Source organism: Balaenoptera musculus, chromosome 5 (genome assembly GCF_009873245.2).
Source record: "Balaenoptera musculus isolate JJ_BM4_2016_0621 chromosome 5, mBalMus1.pri.v3, whole genome shotgun sequence".
In the NCBI taxonomy this organism is placed as follows: domain Eukaryota; kingdom Metazoa; phylum Chordata; class Mammalia; order Artiodactyla; family Balaenopteridae; genus Balaenoptera; species Balaenoptera musculus.
In genome coordinates, this window is record NC_045789.1 from 139,313,561 (window position 1) to 139,335,290 (window position 21,730).

Consider the following 21,730-nt stretch of genomic DNA (forward strand, 5'->3'; position numbering starts at 1 on the left):
GATTTTTGTATTTTGATCTTGTATCCTGCAACTTTGCTAAACTCACATATTAGTTCCAGGAGGTGTTTTGTTTTGTAGATTCCTTTGGGTTTTCTACACGAACATTTATGTTATCTGTATATAGGGACAGTATAGTTCTTCCTTTCTAATTTATATGCCTTTTATTTCTTTTTCCTGCTGTATTGCATTGGCTAAGACTTCCATTATGATGTTGAATAAGGAGGAGACCAGATTTGGAGAGTGAGATCATGGGTTTGGCTTTTGACCTTGATTGTCATTAAAAGAGGTGTTCATTTACAAATTTTAATTTTAGGCCTTTTCTTTCTGCTTAATTAAAAAACATGACAGATCTTTCTTGAATAAATGCATTGTTTATGTTTGATTTTGGAACTTTATTTTATTGTGTATTCACAGGCTCTGGTTTCCTCTGTTGAAGGCATTGTGATGTTACCAAGGAGCCATGGAGAGGAAGACGGTGGTCCTCTGGCTGCCCGAGCCTCTGACAGTGTTCTGGAGGAAGGCTTCATGCCTAGTGATCAGTGTATCTACGTAAAAACTGAGCCCTCTTCTATTTGGGGCCAAGAACAGGAGGCACATCATCAATTTGCCATGTAAGAAATCTTCACTAATTACCTTAAATCCTACTTTTTCACCTGCTTTATCCTAATTTAGAGTTTCCCAAGCTCCAGTTTCAGTTATTTAAACTTTCAGAAGTTTTGTATGAGCACATGAAAATAAAATGGATCTAAATGACAGAAACTGCTACAAACACCCTCTCTCCCTCAAAGAGCTTCTGGAATGGAGGGTCCGTCTATGGGAGCCTGCTCTGGGATTTGAGTCAACATCGCAATGAGAGGTTGGTGAGAAAAGCATCATCTTAAGGCGTGAAAACCCACTGTCGCTGCTGGAGCCCTGGCTGATTTCCTCATCACACTTGTTCTCTCACTCATGGCCTTAGAAAATTAAGTTAACACTGCCTTCAAAGAGTAAATAGTCCTCAATACCACCAAGATATTACTAATTTCAAAGCTTCAATCTGTGAAAATAGACAAGAAATGTCTCACTTGTGTTTGCCTTCCTAGAATCTTAGAATTTCAGAACAGGCAGGGATGCTTCTGCTGCCCCTTCTCAATCCTGAAAAGTCTCGTCGTGGGTTGGAGCCTGTGCCGCTCATCACTGTTTCTTCTCTCACATTGTCAGCCTGACTCACTTCTGCTTTGGGTGGGGGCATCCACCTCCTGTTTGCCCAGCCCTCTGAACTCAAGTCAGTTCGGTGCCTGGAAGGAGCTCCTTGAAGCCACTGCCCTGAATAGGCGTTCAAGGAGGCTCTGGGTGAGAAGGTGGGGGCCTGGTCCTGGCCCTTCCTGCCTAATACATTGTCGCTGGACTCTGGGTGGGTTTTGGGTAGTTGTTGTGTCGGTTCCAGCCTACGGGTAGTGATGCTGTCTAGGCTGGGAGTGCCTGGGGCACTGGTTCCGCCTGTATTCCTCACACCAAGCCCCCACAGACATTTCCTCCACAGGGCCAACGCTGTAGCTGGACCAGCCCTTGTGGTTCTTATGATCACAGGGCACGCTTCAGCAAGAACTATTAGGGAATTTGAGGAACAAGATTTATCACTCACAAGTTCTGGAGAGTACACAGAGAGGTTATGGGTAGAGAAAGAGAGAGAGTGCATGGACCTGGGCCTCTGCCTTTATTAGGGTTTGAAGGTGGGGTGTCTAGGTTTTCACGGATTCACTCTTTACTGGCTAATTTAAAGCATAAGAGCAGGAATTAGGATACAGGAAGGTTGAGAAGCCGTGTCATCACACAGTCAGTTATCTGGGTTACCCAGGGCTTTCTGGAAGAGGGAGCTTCATCTGGCTCCTTCTCTGGTTGTTTTGCCAGCAGCTGTGTTGCATAGCTGGCAACATGTCTATTCAGGATGGATGTCTTTGAAACGGATGCCTTGGCAATCAAAGCGTGATGTCAGGCATGTACACCACAGTGTGTACATGGGATGATGTTTGACAATAGAGCACTCTGCTCCCAAGAACCTGTAACCTTTGTTTTCCATAATTTTCTTTTGAAAGAACAATTGGGCAGGCTTTTTCTATGGGAGACCTCTGTGAGAATAGGGCCCTAATATTTGGACAGCCCTTTCTGAATTCTGGATTTACATATTCTACTTGACATTCTCCACTTGGACATCTGATGGTCACTTCAGCTCCGATCCTCCCTGTGCCTTTTGTTTAGCAAATGTGGCATAATTGACTTCTGTAACTGACTTAGAAAATACACTGTGTTCTAGCCACTTTGTCTTACAAGATATTCTTTGTGTCGCATGTCCTTTCTTAAGCTAGAAATCAGCTAGGCTTTGTCTCTTAGTGGGAGAGATCATAGTTGTTAGATGGCCTTATTGAGAGCTTCCGGGTTTCCAGCTACAAGAGCATCAAAGTGGGAGGATGCTCCAGTAGTCCCAGCTTATCTCCCTCATAAGCGGCCTCCACTCCTACACACCTCTCCAGGTCCAGCAGAGGCAAGACCTGAAGCTGTGCTGTCAGCAGTGGCCCTCTGCGAGGAAAACCAAAGTGAAAGCACACAAAGAAATGCAAAAAGCCTGAAAGTGTCTGTGGAGCAAGCAGAGCTAATCGGACCCCAGGCTTCCTTCTTCCTCAGCCTTATCCGAAGGCCCTCACTGATGTATTAATAAGCAGTTACCATAAAGGGGGATTAATACCTTGGGCCCTGGCAGCAGCAAGATCGGATCTCAGACCTCAGCTTTGCCACTTCTCAGTTGTGTAAGGCTGGGGAAGTTGTTTCACTCCTCCGAGCCTCAGTTTCCTTATCTGTAAAATGGATCTAGTGCCTGCCTAATGGGATTATGATGAGGTTTCAACACAACAATCCTCGTGAAGTGTTTAGTGTGGTATTTGCACATGGTAAGTGTTCGATAAACATCAACTACTATGAATCCCATATTCAAGGAGCTTGTGATTTAATGGGCCAAGGTAAATTACAGTATCGCAGATGTGGTCCCCGCTGTAGCAGGTGTGTGGCCAGGAGTACTAAAGGAACCGGGAACCGGGCAACTCCCTGCCCAGGGAATCAGGCACCTGAGCAGTTTGTAGAAATTGTGGGAGGGAAATTTTAGGCAGGAATACAGCATGTGCCTGTGGCCCTGGAGTGTGAGAGGACGTGCACAGTCTGGTGATGGAGGAAGGAGAATCCAGTGTGGGCAGAGGGTAGACTGGGGGCGTGCTGGGAGCGCAGGCTGGGCCCAGCTGGGAGGAGTCCAGGGTGCATCAGCTCTGCTCAGGAGCTGGGGGCTGAGTCTGTAGGTGGTTGTGCTGCACCCAGGGATTGGCTCTGAACAGTTGTGTGAACTTGAGTTCATTACTAGCCTCTTTGTGTCTTGGCTTCATCATCTGTAAATTGCAGATAATAAGTAACACCTACAAAAAATAACGCAGGAGGCTGCATATAAGAAGTTTATTTGGGGTCTTAAGAATTGCAATTCAGGAGACAAAGATTCAGGAAACGCCGAAAGAGTGTTCTGGGGAAGAGAAGGAGTCAGGGACTTATGAAAACAAAAAGCCACAAGATTGTCAAAAGTTGCCTGGCAAGAATTGGGGATTGACTCTGATACAAGTCAGAAAACATTTGTCCTTAAGGAATCACAAATTGTTTCAGGGTAGGGGTCTGACAAGTAGATAGGGTGTCCCGGGTTTCTGGCAGAGGTTCTGGATACCCTCACCAGGTTGAAAGGTCAGATTCCATCCAGGCTGAGACACACGAGTCCCACTTCCTCAGAGGCCTCCTGGCTCCGTTCTGGGGACTGAGCAATACCGTCCCTGTTTCGATTTTCCTTCCACACCTCTTAGGATTTGAGTTAATCTGTGGAAAGCTTGCAGAAGAAGAGTGTCTGCCCATAGAACCGCATAAGGTGACAGCTGTTAGTGGCGTAGTAATAATACTTTCCCAAGGTGAAAAGCTCCAAATTACTGTGTCAATCGGTGAATGTCTTTTCATCTTCTAGGAAGGTGCTGCTTCAAACACTGAAATGTAAATGTCCTGTTATTTGTTTTAACGCCAAGGATTTTCTGAGAACAGTGATGCAGTTTTTTGGTGATGATGGCAGTTGGAAGTGTGGTATGTTTTAGTTTTCATAATCTCCTAAACTTAACTTTCCAACAGTGATTCCTCCTGGGAATGGGAGCACGGCAAGGGCTGTCGTGTTGCACAACTCGTGGGTTGGGGGTGGAAGGGAGGTCGCACAGCTGCAATGCACTACCTGTGTGGCCGTGGGCCCTGAGCGTGAGGAGGCACTTTCCCTCTGTGTTTTAGATTATTTGAATTTTTTCAAGTATATATTACTTTTGTAATTTAAAACAGGAAAGAAGTAAATTATGCAGCATGGGCAGATGGGATTTGTTGTTACCACAAATAGCTTATATATAAACTTTCTAAGAATTAAACTAAAGTCCAGAGTAATTAACATCAAAACAATATAAAACACGTTTTTTATCTTTCATTTAAAATTGTAAATAAGAATTTTTAAAACCTTTTTTTATTAGATGGACCGATATGTAATAAAGCAAATATTGAAAGTTCATTGTAGATTCTAGGTAGTAGATATATGAGTGTTCACTGTACAATTCTTTTCAAGTTGAATGTTTGAAAATATTCATAACAAGATACTGGAAAAAATCTTTTTATTGTACAAAATTTCCAACACGTACAAAAGTGCCTGTGATATGACAAGAAATGTATATTTGGTCTTTGTCCCTGGTTCCCAGCACTCAGCTCCCAAAACCCATATGGTCTCCAGAGTGAGGAGTGTCTTTTGTATGCTGATGGAGGACTGGTGCCTGGAGGCCCCCGTGGCTTCAGGGTGGGCGTGGTCAACAGGAAGAAGAGGCACCATTAGAGGAGTGGTGCTCTCCGTCCCACCTGAGACCTCCAGGAAGGGGAGCAGGGCTGGAGAGCAAGTTAATCACCAGTGGCCAGTGACTCAATCAATCACACTGATGTAACGAAACCTCCATAAAATCCCCTAAATGGTGGGGTTCCTAGGTGAGCTCGTCAAGGTGCTGGGAGCGTGGTGCGCCTGGAGAGGGTGTGGAGGTTCTGCGCGCCCTCCCTATGCCTGGCCCTACGCATCCCTTCCATCTGGCAGCTCCTGTGTTGTAGCCTTTATAATAAACAGGTGTCAGTAAATAAGGTTCCCGAGTTCTGTGAGCCGTTATAGCAAATGATGGAGCCTGAGGAGGGGTCCTGGGAACCCCCTATTTATAGCTGTTTGGTCAGAAGTACAGGAGGCCCTGGACTTGGGGCTGGTGCCTGAAGTGGGGCCGTCCTGTGGGACTGAGCCTTGACCTGCAGGGTCTGCACTAACCCCAGGTAGTTTGTGTCAGAATTGAATTGAGTTGTTGGACATTCAGCTGGCGTGTGCAGAGAACAGCAGGTGTGTGGTGGGGAAAACACAACAGAGTACACAACACCCAATTTCAACAGCTATCAACTATGTCCAGTCTTCTCTCCCCTATAACTTCCCACATTTCCAAATCTCCATCCCCTGGGTTATCTTGTAGCAAACCCCAAGCGTCATATTATTGACCTGTAAATATTTCAATTAGATGAATAAAATATGAGGATTTCATTTTTCAGATGATGCCATCATCATCTCCCCACAAAATTAGCCATAATCTTTTCATATTATTAGCTATCCAGTCAGTGTTTGTACTTCCCCAATTGTCTTTAAATATTTTTGTTTGTTTGTTTTTGTTGTTCACAGTTTGAATTGGGATCCAAACAAGGGTTAGTGTTATCCTGTACTTGGGTTGGGTGTTTCTTTTACTCTGTATATTCTCTCCGTCTGTTGTATTTTCTTGCAATTATTTCATCGTTTTTAACAGACCAGGCTTTTGTCCTGTAGGATTTCCCTTTCTTGTCATTTAGCATGTTCTCTCTCTTCTGTTTCTTGTAAATTGGCAATGAGATTCAGTGGCTTGATCAGATTCAGGCTAGATTTTGGGAGTGCAAGACTGCTTCATAGTCCTGACCCTAACTCTGAGTGGTGTTGTGTCCTTCTGTCAGGAAATACATAATGTCTGGTTGTTTATCTTTTTTGTGATGTTTGAATTGTTATTGTGACTTCATATGTTGAATCTTCTCCATCTTTCCTATTTATCACTTTATCTAGAATCCATTTTCAATCTCTTCATTTTTTTAATTAAAAAAAATTTCCTCTTTCCCTTCTTCATTTTAGGAAAACTTAAGGGAGTTCCATGATGCTCTAGTGGTTAGGATTCGGCACTTTCACTGCCATGGCCCAGGTTCATTCCCTGGTCAGGGAACTGAAATCCTAAAAGCCACATGGTGTGGCCAAAAATTTTAAAAATGAAAATAAATTTAGGAAGTTCCCTGGTGACACAGTGGTTAATAATCCGCCTGCCAATGCAGGGGACATGGATTCGAGCCCTGGTCTGGGAAGATCCCACATGCCATGGAGCAACTAAGCCCGTGCACCACAACTACTGAGCCCGCATGCCACAACTACTGAAGGCTGCGTGCCTAGAGCCTGTGCTCCTCACAAGAAAAGCCACCACAATGAGAAGCCTGCACACCACAATGAAGAGTAGCCCCCACTTGCCACAGCTAGAGAAAGCCCATGCGCAGCAATGAAGACCCAAAGCAGCCAAAAATAAATAAATAAATAAATAATTTTTTTTTAAAAAGAAAAAAGTTTAAAAAAACTTTTTTTAAAAAGAAAAAAACTTAAGGCATTATCTATTGCACTTATTTGCTTTTGTGTGTTGCCAGTTTAGTTTTTATTTCAGAAATTTTGTTTTGTTTTGTTTTACTTTGCTTTCCTGAATTCTTTCATTTCTTCATTAAGCTTTTCTTTTACTAAGTCACCTAATCTCTATCTCTAAGTATTTCTAATTCTGAGTTCTTTGTTTTTCATAACTTCTATCATTCTCTTAATTTTTCTTAGCTCATTTAAAATCTGTTTTGTTGGCATTTCTTTTTCAGTTACTGCCATTCTCCCCAGTGTGAGGCTTGTCCTGGTGGCTTCAGTTTATTAGTTATAAGAGTTTATAGGGACCAGCCCCCAGACCACTCCAGTGCTGTCAGAACTTCCCCACGGATTTTCAAAAATATATGTTGAGCGGGAGTTCTTCTCACCCTGCCCTGGACGGTGCCCCTGGAGCATCCAGGTCATCCCTCAGGTACCCGAGGCTGAGCAGTGGCATCGTTTCCTGTTCCCAGTGAGCCCCTTGGATCCCCACTGTGGTGGTGCATCCAGTGAGCTGCTTTCTTGGGGATCAAGACACCATGTGGCTGACAGGGTCTTGGTGCTCCAGCTGGGTGTCAGGCCTGAGCCTCTGAGGTGGGAGAGCCGAGTTTAGGACATTGGACCACCAGAGACCTCCTGGCCCCAGGTAATATCAATTGGCGAGAGCTCTCCCAGAGATCTCCGTCTGAAAGCTAAGACCCACCTCCACTCAACAACCAGCAAGCTCCAATGCTGGACACCCTATGCCAAACAACTAGCAATACAGGAACACAGCCCCACCCGTTAGCAGAGAGGCTGCCTAAACTCATACTAAGTTCACGGACACCCCAAAACACACCACCGGACGTGGTCCTGCCCACCAGAAAGACAAGATCCAGCTTCATCCAGCAGAACACAGGTACCAGTCCCCTCCACCAGGAAGCCTATACAACCCACTGAACCAACCTTACCCAGTGGGGGCAGACACCAAAAACTACGGGAACTACGAACCTGCAGCCTGCGAAAAGAAGACCCCAAACACAGTAAGTTAAGCAAAATAAGAAGACAGAGAAATATGCAGCAGATGAAGGAGCAAGGTAAAAACCCACCAGACCAAACAAATGAAGAGGAAATAGGCAGTCTACCTGAAAAAGAATTCAGAGTAATGATAGTAAAGATATCCAAAATCTTGGAAATAGAATGGAGAACATACAAGAAACGTTTAACAAGGACCTAGAAGAACTAAAGAGCAAACAAACAATGATGGACAACACAATAAATGAAATTTAAAATTATCTAGAAGGAATCAATAGCAGAATAACTGAGGCAGAAGAATGGATAAGTGACCTGGTAGATAAAATAGTGGAAATAACTACCACAGAGCAGAATAAAGAAAAAAGAATGAAAAGAATGAGGACGGTCTCAGAGACCTCTGGGACAACATTAAATGCACCAATATTCGAATTATAGGGGTCCCAGAAGAAGAAGAGAAAAAGAAAGGGACTGAGAAAATATTTGAAAAGATTATAGTTGAAAACTTCCCTAATATGGGAAAGGAAATAGTCAATCAAGTCCAGGAAGTGCAGAGAGACCCATACAGGATAAATCCAAGGAGAAACAGGCCAAAACACATATTAATCAAACTATCAAAAATTAAATACAAAGAAAAAATATTAAAAGCAGCAAGGGAAAAGCAACAAATAACATACAAGGGAATCCCCATAAGGTTAACGGCTGATCTTTCAGAAGAAACTCTGCAAGCCAGAAGGGAGTGGCAGGACATATTCAAAGTGATGAAAGGGAAAAACCTACAACCAAGATTACTCTACCCAGCAAGGATCTCACTCAGATTCAACGGAGAAATTAAAACCTTTACAGACAAGCAAAAGCTAAGAGAATTCAGCACCACCAAACCAGCTTTACAACAAATGCTAAAGGAACTTCTCTAGGCAGGAAACACCAGAGAAGGAAAAGACCTACCATAACAAACCCCAAACAATTAAGAAAATGGTAATAGGAACATACATATCAATAATTACCTTAAATGTAAGTGGATTAAATGCTCCAATCAAAAGACACAGACTGGCTGAATGGATACAAAAACTAGACCCATATATATACTGTCTACAAGAGACCCACTTCAGACCTAGGGACACAGACAGACTGAAAGTGAGGGGATGGAAAAAGGTATTCCATGCAAATGGAAATCAAAGGAAAGCTGGAGTAGCAATTCTCATATCAAACAAAATAGACTTTAAAATAAAGATTATTACAAGAGACAAAGAAGGACACTACATAATGATCAAGTGATCAATCCCAGAAGAAGATGTAACAATTGTAAATATCTATGCACCCAACATAGGAGCACCTCAATACATAAGGCAAATGCTAACAGCCATAAAAGGGGAAATCGACAGTAACACAATCATAGTAGGGGACTTTAATACCCCACTTTCACCAATGGACAGATCAACCAAAATGAAAATAAATAAGGAAACACAAGCTTTAAATGATACTTTAAACAAGATGGACTTAATTGATATTTATAAGACATTCCATCCAAAAACAACAGAATACACTTTCTTCTTAAGTGCTCATGAAACATTCTCCAGGATAGATCATATCTCGGGTCACAAATCAAGCCTTGGTAAATTTAAGAAAATTGAAATCATATCAAGTATCTTTTCTGACCCCAATGCTATGAGACTAGATATCAATTACAGGAAAAAAAAACTGTAAAAAATACAAACACATGGAGGCTAAATAATACACTACTAAATAACCAAGAGATGACTGAAGAAATCAGAGAGGAAATAAAAAAATACCTAGAAACAAATGACAATGAAAACACAACGGCCCAAAACCTATGGGATGCAGCAAAAACAGTTCTAAGAGGGAAGTTTATCAATACAATCCTACCGCAAGAAACAAGAAAAATCTCAAATAAACAACCTAACCTTACACCTAAAGCAATTAGAGAAAGAAGAACAAAAACCCCCAAAGTTAGCAGAAGGAAAGAATTCATACAGATCAGATCAGAAGTAAATGAAAAAGAAATGAAGAAAATTATAGCAAAGATCAATAAAACTAAAAGCTGGTTCTTTCCGAAGATAAACAAAATTGATAAACCATTAGGCAGACTCATCAAGAAAAAAAGGGAGAAGACTCAAATCAACAGAATTACAAAAAAAGAAAACTACAGGCCAATATCACTGAACAAAATACTAGCAAACAGAACCCAGCAGCACATTAAAAGGATCATACACCATGATCAAGTGGGGTTTATCCCAGGAATGCAAGGATTCTTCAATGTACACAAATCAATCCATGTGATACACCATATTAACAAAATGAAGGATAAAAACCATATGATCATGTCAATAGATGCAGAAAAAGCTTTCGACAAAATTCAACATCCGTTTATGATAAAAACTCTCCAGAAAGTAAGCATAGAGGGAACTTACCTCAACATAATAAAGGCCATATGTGACAGACCCACAGCCAACATCGTTCTCAGTGGTTAAAAACTGAAACCATTTCCACTAAGATCAGGAACAAGACAAGGTTGCCCATTCTCACCACTATTATTCAACGTAGTTTTGGAAGTCCAAGCCACAGCAATCAGAGAAGAAAAAGAAATAAAAGGAATACAAATTGGAAAAGAAGAAGTAAGACTGTCACTGTTTGCAGATGACATGATACTATACATAAAGAATCCTAAAGATGCCACCAGAAAACTACTAGAGCTAATCAATGAATTTGGTAAAGTAGCAGGATACAAAATTAATGCACAGAAATATCTTGCATTCCTATACACTCATGATCAAAAATCTGAAAGAGAAATTAAGGAAACACTCCCATTTACCACTGCAACAAAAAGAATAAAATACCTAGGAATAAACCTACCTAAAGAGACAAAAGACCTGTAGCAGAAAACTATAAGACACTGATGAAAGAAATCAAAGATGATACAAACAGATGGAGAGATATACTATGTTCTTGGATTGGAAGAGTCAACATTGTGAAAATGACTATACTACCCAAAACAATCTACAGATTCAGTGCAATCCCTATCAAACTACCAAGGGCATTTTTCACAGAAGTAGAACAAAAAATTTTACAATTTGTATGGAAACACAAAAGACCCCAAATAGCCAAAGCAATCTTGAGAAAGAAAAACGGAGCTGGAGGAATCAGGCTCCCTGACTTCAGACTATAGTACAAAGCTACAGTAATCAAGACAGTATGGTACTAGCACAAAAACAGAAATATAGATCAATGGAACAGGATAGAAAGCCCAGAGATAAACTCACACACATATGGTCACCTTATCTTTGATAAAGGGGCAAGGATATACAATGGAGAAAAGACAGCCTCTTCAATAAGTGGTGCTGGGAAAACTGGACAGCTGCATGTAAAAGAATGAAATTAGAACATTCCCTAACACCATACACAAAAATAAATTCAAAATGGATTAAAGACCTAAATGTAAGGCCAGACACTTTATATAAAACTCTTATTGGAAAACATAGGCAGAACACTCTATGACATAAATCACAGCAAGATCCTTTTTGACCCACCTAGAGAAATGGAAATAAAAACAAAAATAAACAAATGGGACCTAATGAAACTTAAAAGCTTTTGCACAGCAAAGGAAACCATAAACAAGATGAAAAGACAACCCTCAGAATGGGAGAAAGTATTTGCAAATGAAGCAACTGACAAAGGATTAATCTCCAAAATATACAAGCAGCTCATGCAGCTCAATATCAAAAAAACAAACAACCCAATCCAAAAATGGGCAGAAGACCTAAATAGACATTTCTCCAAAGAAGATATACAGATTGCCAACAAACACATGAAAGGATGCTCAACATCACTAATCATTAGAGAAATGCAAATCAAAACTACAATGAGGTATCACCTCACACCAGTCAGAATGGCCATTAGCAAAAAATCTACAAACAATAAATGCTGGAGAGGGTGTGGAGAAAAGGGAACCCTCTTGCACTGTTGGTGGGAATGTAAATTGATACAGCCACTATGGAGAACAGTATGGAGGTTCCTTAAAAAACTAAAAATAGAACTACCATATAACCCAGCAATCCCATTACTGGGCATATACCCTGAGAAAACCATAATTCAAAAAGAGACATGTACCACAATGTTCACTGCAGCACTATTTACAATAGCCAGGACGTGGAAGCAACCTAAGTGTCCATTGACAGATGAATGGATAAAGAAGATGTGGCACATATATACAATGGAATATTACTCAGCCATAAAAAGAAATGAAATTGAGTTATTTGTAGTGAGGTGGATGGACCTTGAGCCTGTCATTCAGAATGAAGTAAGTCAGAAAGAGAAAAACAAATACCATATGCTAACACATATATGGAATAAAAAAAAAAGGTTCTGAAGAACCAAAGGGCAGACAGGAATAAAGACACAGAATTAGAGAATGGACTTGACACGGGGAGGGGGAAGGGTAAACTGGGACGAAGTGAGAGAATGGCATTGACATATATACACTACCAAATGTAAAATAGCTGGTGGGAAGCAGCCACATAGCACAGGGAGATCAGCTCGGTGCTCTGACCACCTAGAGGGGTGAGATAGGGAGGGTGGGAGGGAGATGTAAGAGGGAGGGGATTTGGGGATATATCTGTACGTATAGCTGATTCACTTTGTTATACAGCAGCAACTAACACAACAATGTAAAGCAATTATACTCCAATAAAAATGTTTTTAAAAAAAAGTAAGTTTTAATTAAAAAAATGTTGATAAGAACCCTTAATTTTGAAACATTAGCGCTTTGAAAAGGCAAGTAGAATGAAATAATCTGGCTCTGTCAGCATTGGCAGATATGGTTACATGAAGTCATGACGGCTGACTTGGGCGGCAAGTAGCCAGAGTGCCTACAGACTTCCTGTCACCCCAAGTTCCATATCTGCCAACATAGGAGACGTCCCATGCATCAAACAAAAAAGCGATGTTACTGGCTGCTTTGGTAAATATAAATCTCTTAGACTACTATGATTTAAAGATGCCAGAAAATATATTTAGTGTGATGTGATCTGAGATTACAGTTTTATTTAAAGGCAGACTCCTTATTTTTGTAAAGCACACTTCAAAATGTTAAAGTAACTTCAGAAAGCAGTCACTTAGGATTCAGACTTACGTCTTAATTTATCAGCCTCCTCATCCTTTTATAACTCCTCTCCATGTCTAAAATACTCTGGTACTAAAATGTATTTAGCAAATATCAGTTTATTTTATTTTTTTTATAATAGTAGGACATACTCTTATAAGGCTCTTTTTTTTTTTTTTTTTAATTTGGTTGCGCCAGGTCTTAGTTGTGGCAGGCGGGCTCCTTAGTTATGGCTTGTGGGCTCCTTAGTTGTGGCAGGCGGGCTTCTTAGTTGCAGCTTGCCAGCTCCTTAGCTGCGGCTCACGAGCTTCTTAGTTGCAGCATGCATGTGGGATCTAGTTCCCTGACCAGGGATTGAACCCGGGCCCCCCGCATTGGGAGCACGGAGTCTTATCCACTGTGCCACCAGGGAAGTCCCCATCACTTTTATTTTTTGAAAAGCACCTTCATATGTGTCCCATGGATACTTACAGTGATTTTTCTCCCAGTTTTCAGACGAGAAAACTAACACTTAAGGGGTGATGTGGCCTCCCAGGCTCACGGGCAGCCTTCTACCACCACTCTTTTCACACATCACGGTGCAGCACACGAGCTGTCTCACAGGGTTTCCTCACCTCAGGGTGACTGCACAGAATGTCCGGTATCTTCGCCCTCGCGTACACTGCCCAGCAGCCGCTGTGTGCTCAGGCGGCTCCACCGCTCCTCCTTCACTCGAGAGGCTTTTTTCCTGACACCCCGATGCAGGGTTAGGGGTGGCCTGGGAGGCAGCCCAGCAGGAGGGTGGAGGAGGGGAGGCTTGGAAAGAGGGGACACGGGGACATGTGTGGTTGAAAAGAGAGGTGTGTGGGGCAGAGAGAGGCTCCAGAGCAGGGAGAAGAGTGGGGAAGAGAAGGCAAGGGTGTGGCTGAGGAGTCTGGCTTCCATCTCTTTTAACATTTTTGAGAGAGCTACTTTGGGATGGATTCCCCATGGAGATTGGCTGTGTGGGACCTGGTTTGTGGAGGCCGCTCTTATCAAAGGCTCAACATTCTTTAGGAGTGAGGGAGCATCACGGTGGTACTTAGGTCTGTGATTTGAGGGGATGGTAGTACCATAATTATTCATTTGAACCTTGAGAACCTTGTTAAAGCAGGGAAAAGTATAATTATTCATTTTTCTTAGACTGATTAAATGATCTTTTTCTCTGTAGTTGCTGATTTTGTAGGGCTAGATCCCAGAATTGCTGCATGGCTTATAGATCCTACTGATGCTGCACCCTCTTTTGAAGACTTAGTGGCAAAATACTTGGGAAACTCCATCACAGTTAAGGTGAACAGCACATATGGAAATTCCTCAAGAAAGACTGTGGTGAGTTGTTTTAAGATAAGGTTTATCAACCAATTTTTTTTTTAAATAAATTTATTTATTTATTTATTTATTTTCGGCTGTGTTGGGTCTTCGTTTCTGTGCGAGGGTTTTCTCTGGTTGCGGTGAGCGGGGGCCACCCTTCATCGCGGTGCGCGGGCCTCTCACTGTCGCGGCCTCTCTTGTTGCGGAGCACAGGCTCCAGACGCACAGGCTCAGTAGTTGTGGCTCACAGGCCCCGTTGCTCCGCGGCATGTGGGATCTTCCCAGACTAGGGCTCGAACCCGTGTCCCCTGCATTGGCAGGCAGATTCTCAACCACTGCACCACCAGGGAAGCCCTATCAACCTTAATACAACCCAAATTTTCCTCTAGGAACTTCTTGTACTTCATAGACAGTCCAGTAGTAAAAAGAACATTGCTGACATTCATTTTTACTTATTCAGCAGAAATGCTGTTTACCCTGACATTTCTGGTAGAGGATACTGAATAAAGATGGGTGATTTCTGTCAACTGTTCCTGGGAGGTGCCATTCACAGCGTGATTCTTCTAAATGGATTCTTTGTGTCAGAGAGTCGCCAGCTCTGTGAGCAGAGAGCTGCTTGTTTATAAATTCTTCATGCTGGTGATACAGCTGCTGTGGCCGAGGCCTGGGAAGGCCTCTCCTCAGTCCCTGCGGGGAGAATTGTAAGACTGCCCAGGTCTGTCTCTCTGAGCCCCCTCTTTCAAGATGCACCCAATTGTTAGGAACCACTGTCTGGAGAAGCACGGGTGCTTGCAGCTCTGGAACCTGCCCGGAGCCCAGTGAGAGGGAGACTTGACGTGGCCGCACAGCAGGGCCAGAGGAGGCGTCCCAGCGGGAGCAGCGCCGGCCACCATCAGGCCACTCTGTTCAGACTTCCTGGGTGTAAGTGAACAGGCCCATGTTAAAAGCACGACTAGAAGGCCAAGCAGGAGGCCATGGGAGCCTGCCCTGCGTGCCAGGGCTGAGCTGGGGGCTGGTCGCTGCTTGGGGTGCTTGATCCTGCAGACCCGCAGCTGGGGAGGGATCTGTGTCAGACAGGGGCTTGGGGTTGGAAATACAGAAACTCACTCTCCCTTAATGTAAAAAGAGATTTGTCAGAGGAATGTGGGGTAGCTCAGAGCCTCAGAGGAAAAGCAGAACCAAGCTTTGGGAAGACAGGCGTCAGGCGGGTCTGGGGACCCAGGCAGCAGGAGCCCACGGGCCGGGGGCCGGCAATGAGCTGTGATCATTTTCTCTACACGTCACTTTTGTCCAAGATTCAAAGTTTTAGCACTTAGAGTCTCCTTTCCACGACTGTGTCACATGTCCGCCCCTCAGCAGGGCAGGCAGGGCGTGGAGATTGGCAGTCTCCCCAGATCCATGCTGCTGGGGCGGGAACTTCCCCAGACACAAGCCAAGATATCATTGCTGAAGGAGGGAGCTGTCCGCCTCTGTGTTAGCCCAGGTTTGCAGAGGAGAACCCAGGTGCAGAAAGGTTCATGTACACGCACCTTGCCCAAGGTCATGGTTCAGTTCAGAGTTTGGATTTCTGACTCTAAAGTATAGTTTCTTTCCAGTATACACACGTGCAAGTTAGGGATGGGCGTGGCTGCACGGAACAAAGCACCAGCTCCAGCGGGTGCGTTTTCTCCCTGGCGAGGAGTCGGAGCCCCTCACCCAGGCCGAGCAGCTGCTCCCAGAGCTGTGCGACTCAGTCGCTCCCCGCGCGCCGTTGCCTTGTGGTCCCACCGGGAAGCTTCGCCCGAGGCCCTCCTCCACACGCCAGGCGGGAAGGAGGCTGCCTGGGATGAACTTCGGCTCGTATGTTGTTAAACAGGCCAGCAATGCGTCTGCAGGAGGTGGAAGGCGGCCCGCTGCTCCGCAGGGTCTCCTGCTGCCCTGGGGCGGTGGTATGAAAGGAGGGGAAAGGAAAGCGCGGTCCGGGTCAAGGAGCAGCGGGGAAGCAGTGAGGACTCCTGAGAGTGTGGCTCCTGTCGGGGAGGCCGGAGACCTCGGATGGCGAGAAGGAAGATGACGACCGTGGGGAGACGAGCTGCGGCCGGGCTGAGCCACGAGGGGCCAGAGCTCCGCCACCAAGCGCGAGCCGTCCCGGGGAAGCCTCGCGGCTCAGCGCTGCCGTCGGGGAGGCGCGTTCAGGCAGCAGGGCGGCGGCCGTCTGCCGGGCACAGCCGACGCGTTCACGTGGACGTGCTCGTGGTGCCTCCCAGCTAGTGGTTCCCGGGGGAGCCAAGACCCGGGATGGCGGCAAGACAAACGCGGGGTGCACAGCCAGCCGCCGATCATCGTGGCGGGGGCGGCGGTGTGTGTGTCTCTAAACTGAGGCTGGCCGCCTGGAGTCTGGGGGGCCGTGTGGCAGCGGGAGGGGTGCAGTGGGGACGCAGGGTTCTTAGCAGGGGGGCAGAATTCGACTGACTGTCGGGGCCGCGGCTCACCACCGCCCTCTTGGTCAGCTGGACACAGACCCTGTTGGCCCACCTCCCAGGGTCTCTGTGTGTGTCTGGGGCGGGGACCGGCGGTGAGTGTGGGTGAGGCGCTGGCTCCCAGACGCCCGCGGTGGGTGGAGGGGCAAGCCGAGGGGCCAGGTCTGTCTCTACCGTGCGATCTTTGCACCTTGGGCACTTAGCTTCTTTGTGGGTCATTTCCTGTAAAATGAGGAAAACTGGGTTGGGAGAAAGTAAGAAAGCAATAGGTAGCTTGAATTTGCCTGAGAAGTACCTTCCAAAGTGTGGGAACTGCTCTGCTTGAGGCCATGGGTGGTGGCACCAGACGTGTGCTCTCTGCCGAGGAAACACTGCCGCTTCCTAGATTGTGATGAACGTTGCTGCCAAATGTGCCTAATGTTTAATTCTTTTGATCTTTTAAAGAATCAGAATGTACATGCGAACCTGAGGGTGCTCTACAGACTTACGATGGGCCTTTGTTCCCAGCTCAAGGCAAGGCATTTCATTGTAACTTCACTGTCCAAGGGCTGTCTTTCATTCGCATCCATGCTCACAGGAAACAGTACCCTCAGTGTCTTTGTGCAGGAAACGGGGTTCTGAGGCCAAGTGAACCTGCGCATCGCTCATAGAAGGGCAGTCCAGATGATAAGACCTGAAGTTTTTTAAATGTTTTCTATAGGTTGACAACAATTGTAACATTTTTTTAAAGACTCAGTTCAATTGGAATGTCTCTAACTCTGCAGTTAACATAAAAGCTAAGAGTTTATTTCAGTTAGTAGTGATGGACACAGCTCCACTCAGAGTCTCATTGGGAAGCAGAGGTCATTTGAAGGACCCGTCAAGAAGGGTTGAATGAAGGGACTGTGAACCGTAGCAAGGGCAGGAGTCAGGGGGCCAGAAGGGACCGAGAAGCCTGCAGGGGCAGGCCCTGGCTGGTAGCTTTTCCACCCCTGGGCTCAAAGGGCGGGCTGCCACAGGGACCCTGGGAAAGCAGTGCCCCTGCAGGGGGCTGCAGGCCAAGGACTGGGGCCAGAAGTGCACTGTGGGCTGGCGCAGGGGAAACCCGCTTCCCTCTCCTGCTGCCCCTGAATGGGCAAAACCAGCCCGAGAGCAGAGAAGGAGCCCGGCTGATGGGTCCCGGAGGGCGTCTACCCTTCTTCCAGGGCCAAGAGCAGGACAGAGGATGGGTCCTAGGGGCAGCCGAGAAGGTGAGGGCACAGCAGAAGGACAGACAAGGCAGAGGGCTCTCAGATGGAAACCCTGATAAAGAGCGTGGGAGGTGATCCGAGTAGACGAAGGTGGTGCACGTCTCCCCACATTAATTTATAAAGTCTGTGCAAAATCGATGAAAATTCTAGTTAAATTTTTGGGAATTCAGAAAACCTATTTTGAAATTTAAATGGGAGACTAAAAGTCCACAAATACCTAAATCACACTTAAAAATGAGAAAGATTAAAGAAAAGTGGGAGTGGGACTTGTCCTACCAGGTATTTCTGAATATCTCTACTAGGGCTTGGTAATAAAATAGGATACTTGACAAAAATAGGAGTTTTATTAGGAAGGAGGATAGGGGAACCAACCATGCCCACCAGAGGAGTTGCTCAATGAAATTAAGTAGGCTGTTCAGCAAACGCAGGTAGAAATAATAGTTTAAAAGTAACATTGATGTCATTTCTTCCTATGAAACAGGTTTATGGTTTATGGCAACTGTTTTGTACTTTGGAGCTTCCTCTGATACCAATTTTGGCAGGTAAGGTACCCTAAAGATGTTGCCCAGTCATCCTTCTAGAGAGTTCTGTGTACCTTTTGGGAAGACTGTTTTCTCTTGACTTAGTTTGGGGCAGGCAGTGCATCATATGGGCACCGAAGAGGTAGTGAGCCCTTAACTTTCCCTTTCTCTAACAAGAGGGATTGGACCGCATCACCTCTTGGTCTAGAAGGACTCTAAGGTTCTAACACCTGGGTCACGTGGTATCCCTTCTGTACTGCCTGTTCTGCAGGTGTCCTGCCGGACTCCCACAGCCCTGAGAGTAGTGGTGGGGGGAGGAGGCCTGTCTGGATGTTTTCCAGGTCAGCACTTGTCCTGGTCCTGGTGTGATGGACACTTCTGCTTCGTGAGAACCCCCTGCAAGCACTGTTGCAGGCTCTGCTCTGCCTTTGCTCTTAGCCCCTGACCTGCCCTGTCCTGCTGGGCACCCGGGAGAGCAGAGCCTCGCCCAGCATGGCAGCTGAGCGGCCGGGGGCAACTCTCCATCCAGAGTGTCCCCATGCCCACTGCCACCATTGCTGGGCTCCAGTACTGACCCTCATGGACACTGCCGAGCTCGCACTGTCATCTTGGTGCTCATCGGGGGGTGAGGCTTGCTCCTGGCACTGCAGTCTTTCTCAGAAAGGATTTGTTGCTGCAATACAGATTTTTGTCTGCTTTGGTTTTGAATCACAGTGATGGAAAGCCACAACATTCAGGTGAACAAGGAAGAGATGAAGAGGACTTCAGCACTTCTTGGGGTACATTCTTCTGTCAGACTGTTTGCATGTGTTAGCTCTCTCCTGTCTGATGAGTTGGTCCCGTTGGCAGTTCTAGGGTGACTTTCCTTTTCTTCCCTTCCTTGTTTGCCCCAGACTGATGTTGGCACTGTTCCTCCTATCTCTGACTCCTGCAGGGGAGTACCACGCTTTGAAAGGGTTGAAACAAGCGTCACATCTGGTTGCTCTCCACGTGGATGCATGCATGGTTTAGTGGATACCCACTGACCTTCTCCAAACTTAGGTTCTTGCAAGGACATTGCCCCTTGTAGTTGGTGACGTTTCTTGGATTCTTTAAAGAAGCAAAATCAAAGTTTTCTAACTGTGAAAAATAAAAAATACAGAGCGATGCATAAAGATGCATGAGAAAGATGCATTAAATGTTCCACTTAAGTTATTTTAAAGGAAACTCCGGTATAACCATCACTTAGGTCAAAGCAGAGAATTTCCAGAAGCCCTGCTTGCCCTCCCCTATCAGAACCCTCTTCCTGCTGCCAAAAGCAACCCCCCGTCCTGACTTTTATAGTCGTTACGTTGTTGGTTTCCTTTACAGATTTCCACTTCAAAACCTAAACAATATAGTTGTCTCTCCTTTTGAAGGAGCTGTAAGTTAACGGTTGTGTGTGACCTCTCTCACTCAGCCCCTGTGTCCCAGCTTCTAGTGCATGTCCTTTGGTGCCTTGTCCTCCATTGAAGGACTCCATCGCACTGTTGATGGCATCAGTGTAATTTCCAGTTTGCAGGCATTACAAACCGGGCTGCACCCCTGAGCACGTCTCCTGGGCCCGTGGGCACATGCTTCTTGGGGTACAAGGCAGGGTGGGCTGCTGGTGCAGCTTTATCAGACAACACCGAATTGCCTTCCAAAGTCACAGCTGCCAGAAGTGCACACGGGGTTCTGTCTTTGCGCAGCCTCCCTCGCACGGGTCCACCGGCCTCTTAGTAGAGCCATTTTGGTGAGGACGTAATGGTATCTTGTTATGATGTTGGTTTCTATTGTCCTGATTACTGAGGAGGTTGAATAGCTTTTACTTCATCGTTGGCTATTAGGAGTTTCTCTTTGGTAAAGGATCTGCTCAAAATTTTTACCCGTTTTTATATTGAGGTTTTTGTCTATCGCTTTCTGATTTTTAGGACATCTTGGTATATTCTGGTTACAAGCCGGTTACATATACCTTTGCCCTCTCTGTCTTACCTTTTTATTCTCCTAATGGGGTCTTTTGACCAACAGAAGTTCTTAATTTTTAATGTAGTGCACAATTTATCAATCTTTTTCTTTATGGTTAGTGCTTTTTGCATCTTGTTTAAGAAAACTTTCCTTACTTCAAGCTCATGAAATACTCTCATGTGTTATGTTTGAAGCTATTTTCATTAGCCTTCGCACTTAGGTTTATAAACCTGCAACTGAGTTTTTCTTTTTATGTAATTTTTTTATTGAGAAAGAAATTACACACAATTAATAGTGCAAATCTTTTAAAATTTATTGTGATAAAGTACACTTCACGTAAAATTTATCATCGTAACTATTTGTAACTACACAGTACAGTGGTATTAAGTACATTCATGTTTTTGTGCAGCCATCACCACCATCCATCTCCATAACTGTTTTCATCTCGTAAAACTAAAACTCTATACCTATTAAACAATAACTCCCCATTCTCCCCCGCATACCCCCGCAGCTTCTGGCAAGCACCACTCTTCTTTCTGTCTCTACGATTCTGACTACTCTAAGTGCTTCATATAAGTGGAATCAGACAGTATTTGTCTTTTTGTGACCAGCTCATTTCACTTAGCATAGTGTCCTCAAGGTTCATCCATGTTGTAGCATATTGCAGAATTTCCTTCCCTTTTGAGGCTGAATAATACTCCATTGTAGGGACTTCCCCGGTGGTCCAGTGGTAAAGAATCCACCCTCCAATGCAGGGGACGCGGGTTCAATCCCTGGTCAGAGAACTAAGATCCCACATGCCACGGGGCAACTAAGCCTGCGCGCCACAACTACTGAGCTCGCGTGCCTCAATGAGAGAGCCTGCATGCTGCAAACTACAGAGCCCACGGGCTCTGGAACCCGAGCCACAACTAAAGAGAGAAAAACCCCATGCCACGGCTAGAGAGAAGCCCGCGCGCTGCAGTGAAGATCCCGTGCGCTGCAACGAAGACCTGATGCAGCCAAATAAATAAATATTTTTAAAGAAAATACTCCACTGTATGTATATACCACATTTTGATTATCTGTTCATCTATTGATGGATGCAACCTAGGTTGCTTCCGTATTTTAGCTATTGTGAATACGGGCTATGAAAATGGGTATACAAATATCTCTTTGATGTCCTGCTTTCAGTTCTTTTGAACATATAACCTGAAGTGAATTGCTAAATCTTGTGGTAATTCTGTTTATAATTTTTTGAGGAACTACCATACTTTTTCCACAGCCCCTGTACCATTTTACATTCCCACCAACAGTACACAAGGGTTCCAATT

At 44.9% G+C, this 21,730-nt stretch overlaps 2 protein-coding genes across 4 annotated transcripts in view; both read left to right on the forward strand.

The window, feature by feature from the left end:
- Nucleotides 1-21,730, forward strand: part of HAUS3 (HAUS augmin like complex subunit 3) — a 62,343-nt gene that overhangs the window by 34,840 nt on the left and 5,773 nt on the right. For all 3 annotated transcript variants that reach the window (XR_005019985.1, XR_005019986.1, XR_005019987.1), the window contains exon 6: nt 415-993. The gene's annotated coding sequence lies outside the window, so the exon portion shown is untranslated. The remainder of the gene's footprint in view (nt 1-414; nt 994-21,730) is intronic.
- Nucleotides 12,646-21,730, forward strand: part of POLN (DNA polymerase nu) — a 128,083-nt gene continuing 118,998 nt past the window's right edge. Inside the window, exons 1-5 of the mRNA XM_036852270.1 lie at nt 12,646-12,664; nt 14,104-14,261; nt 17,147-17,215; nt 18,413-18,473; nt 19,167-19,231. Coding sequence (XP_036708165.1) covers nt 12,646-12,664; nt 14,104-14,261; nt 17,147-17,215; nt 18,413-18,473; nt 19,167-19,231 — 372 coding nt within the window. The remainder of the gene's footprint in view (nt 12,665-14,103; nt 14,262-17,146; nt 17,216-18,412; nt 18,474-19,166; nt 19,232-21,730) is intronic.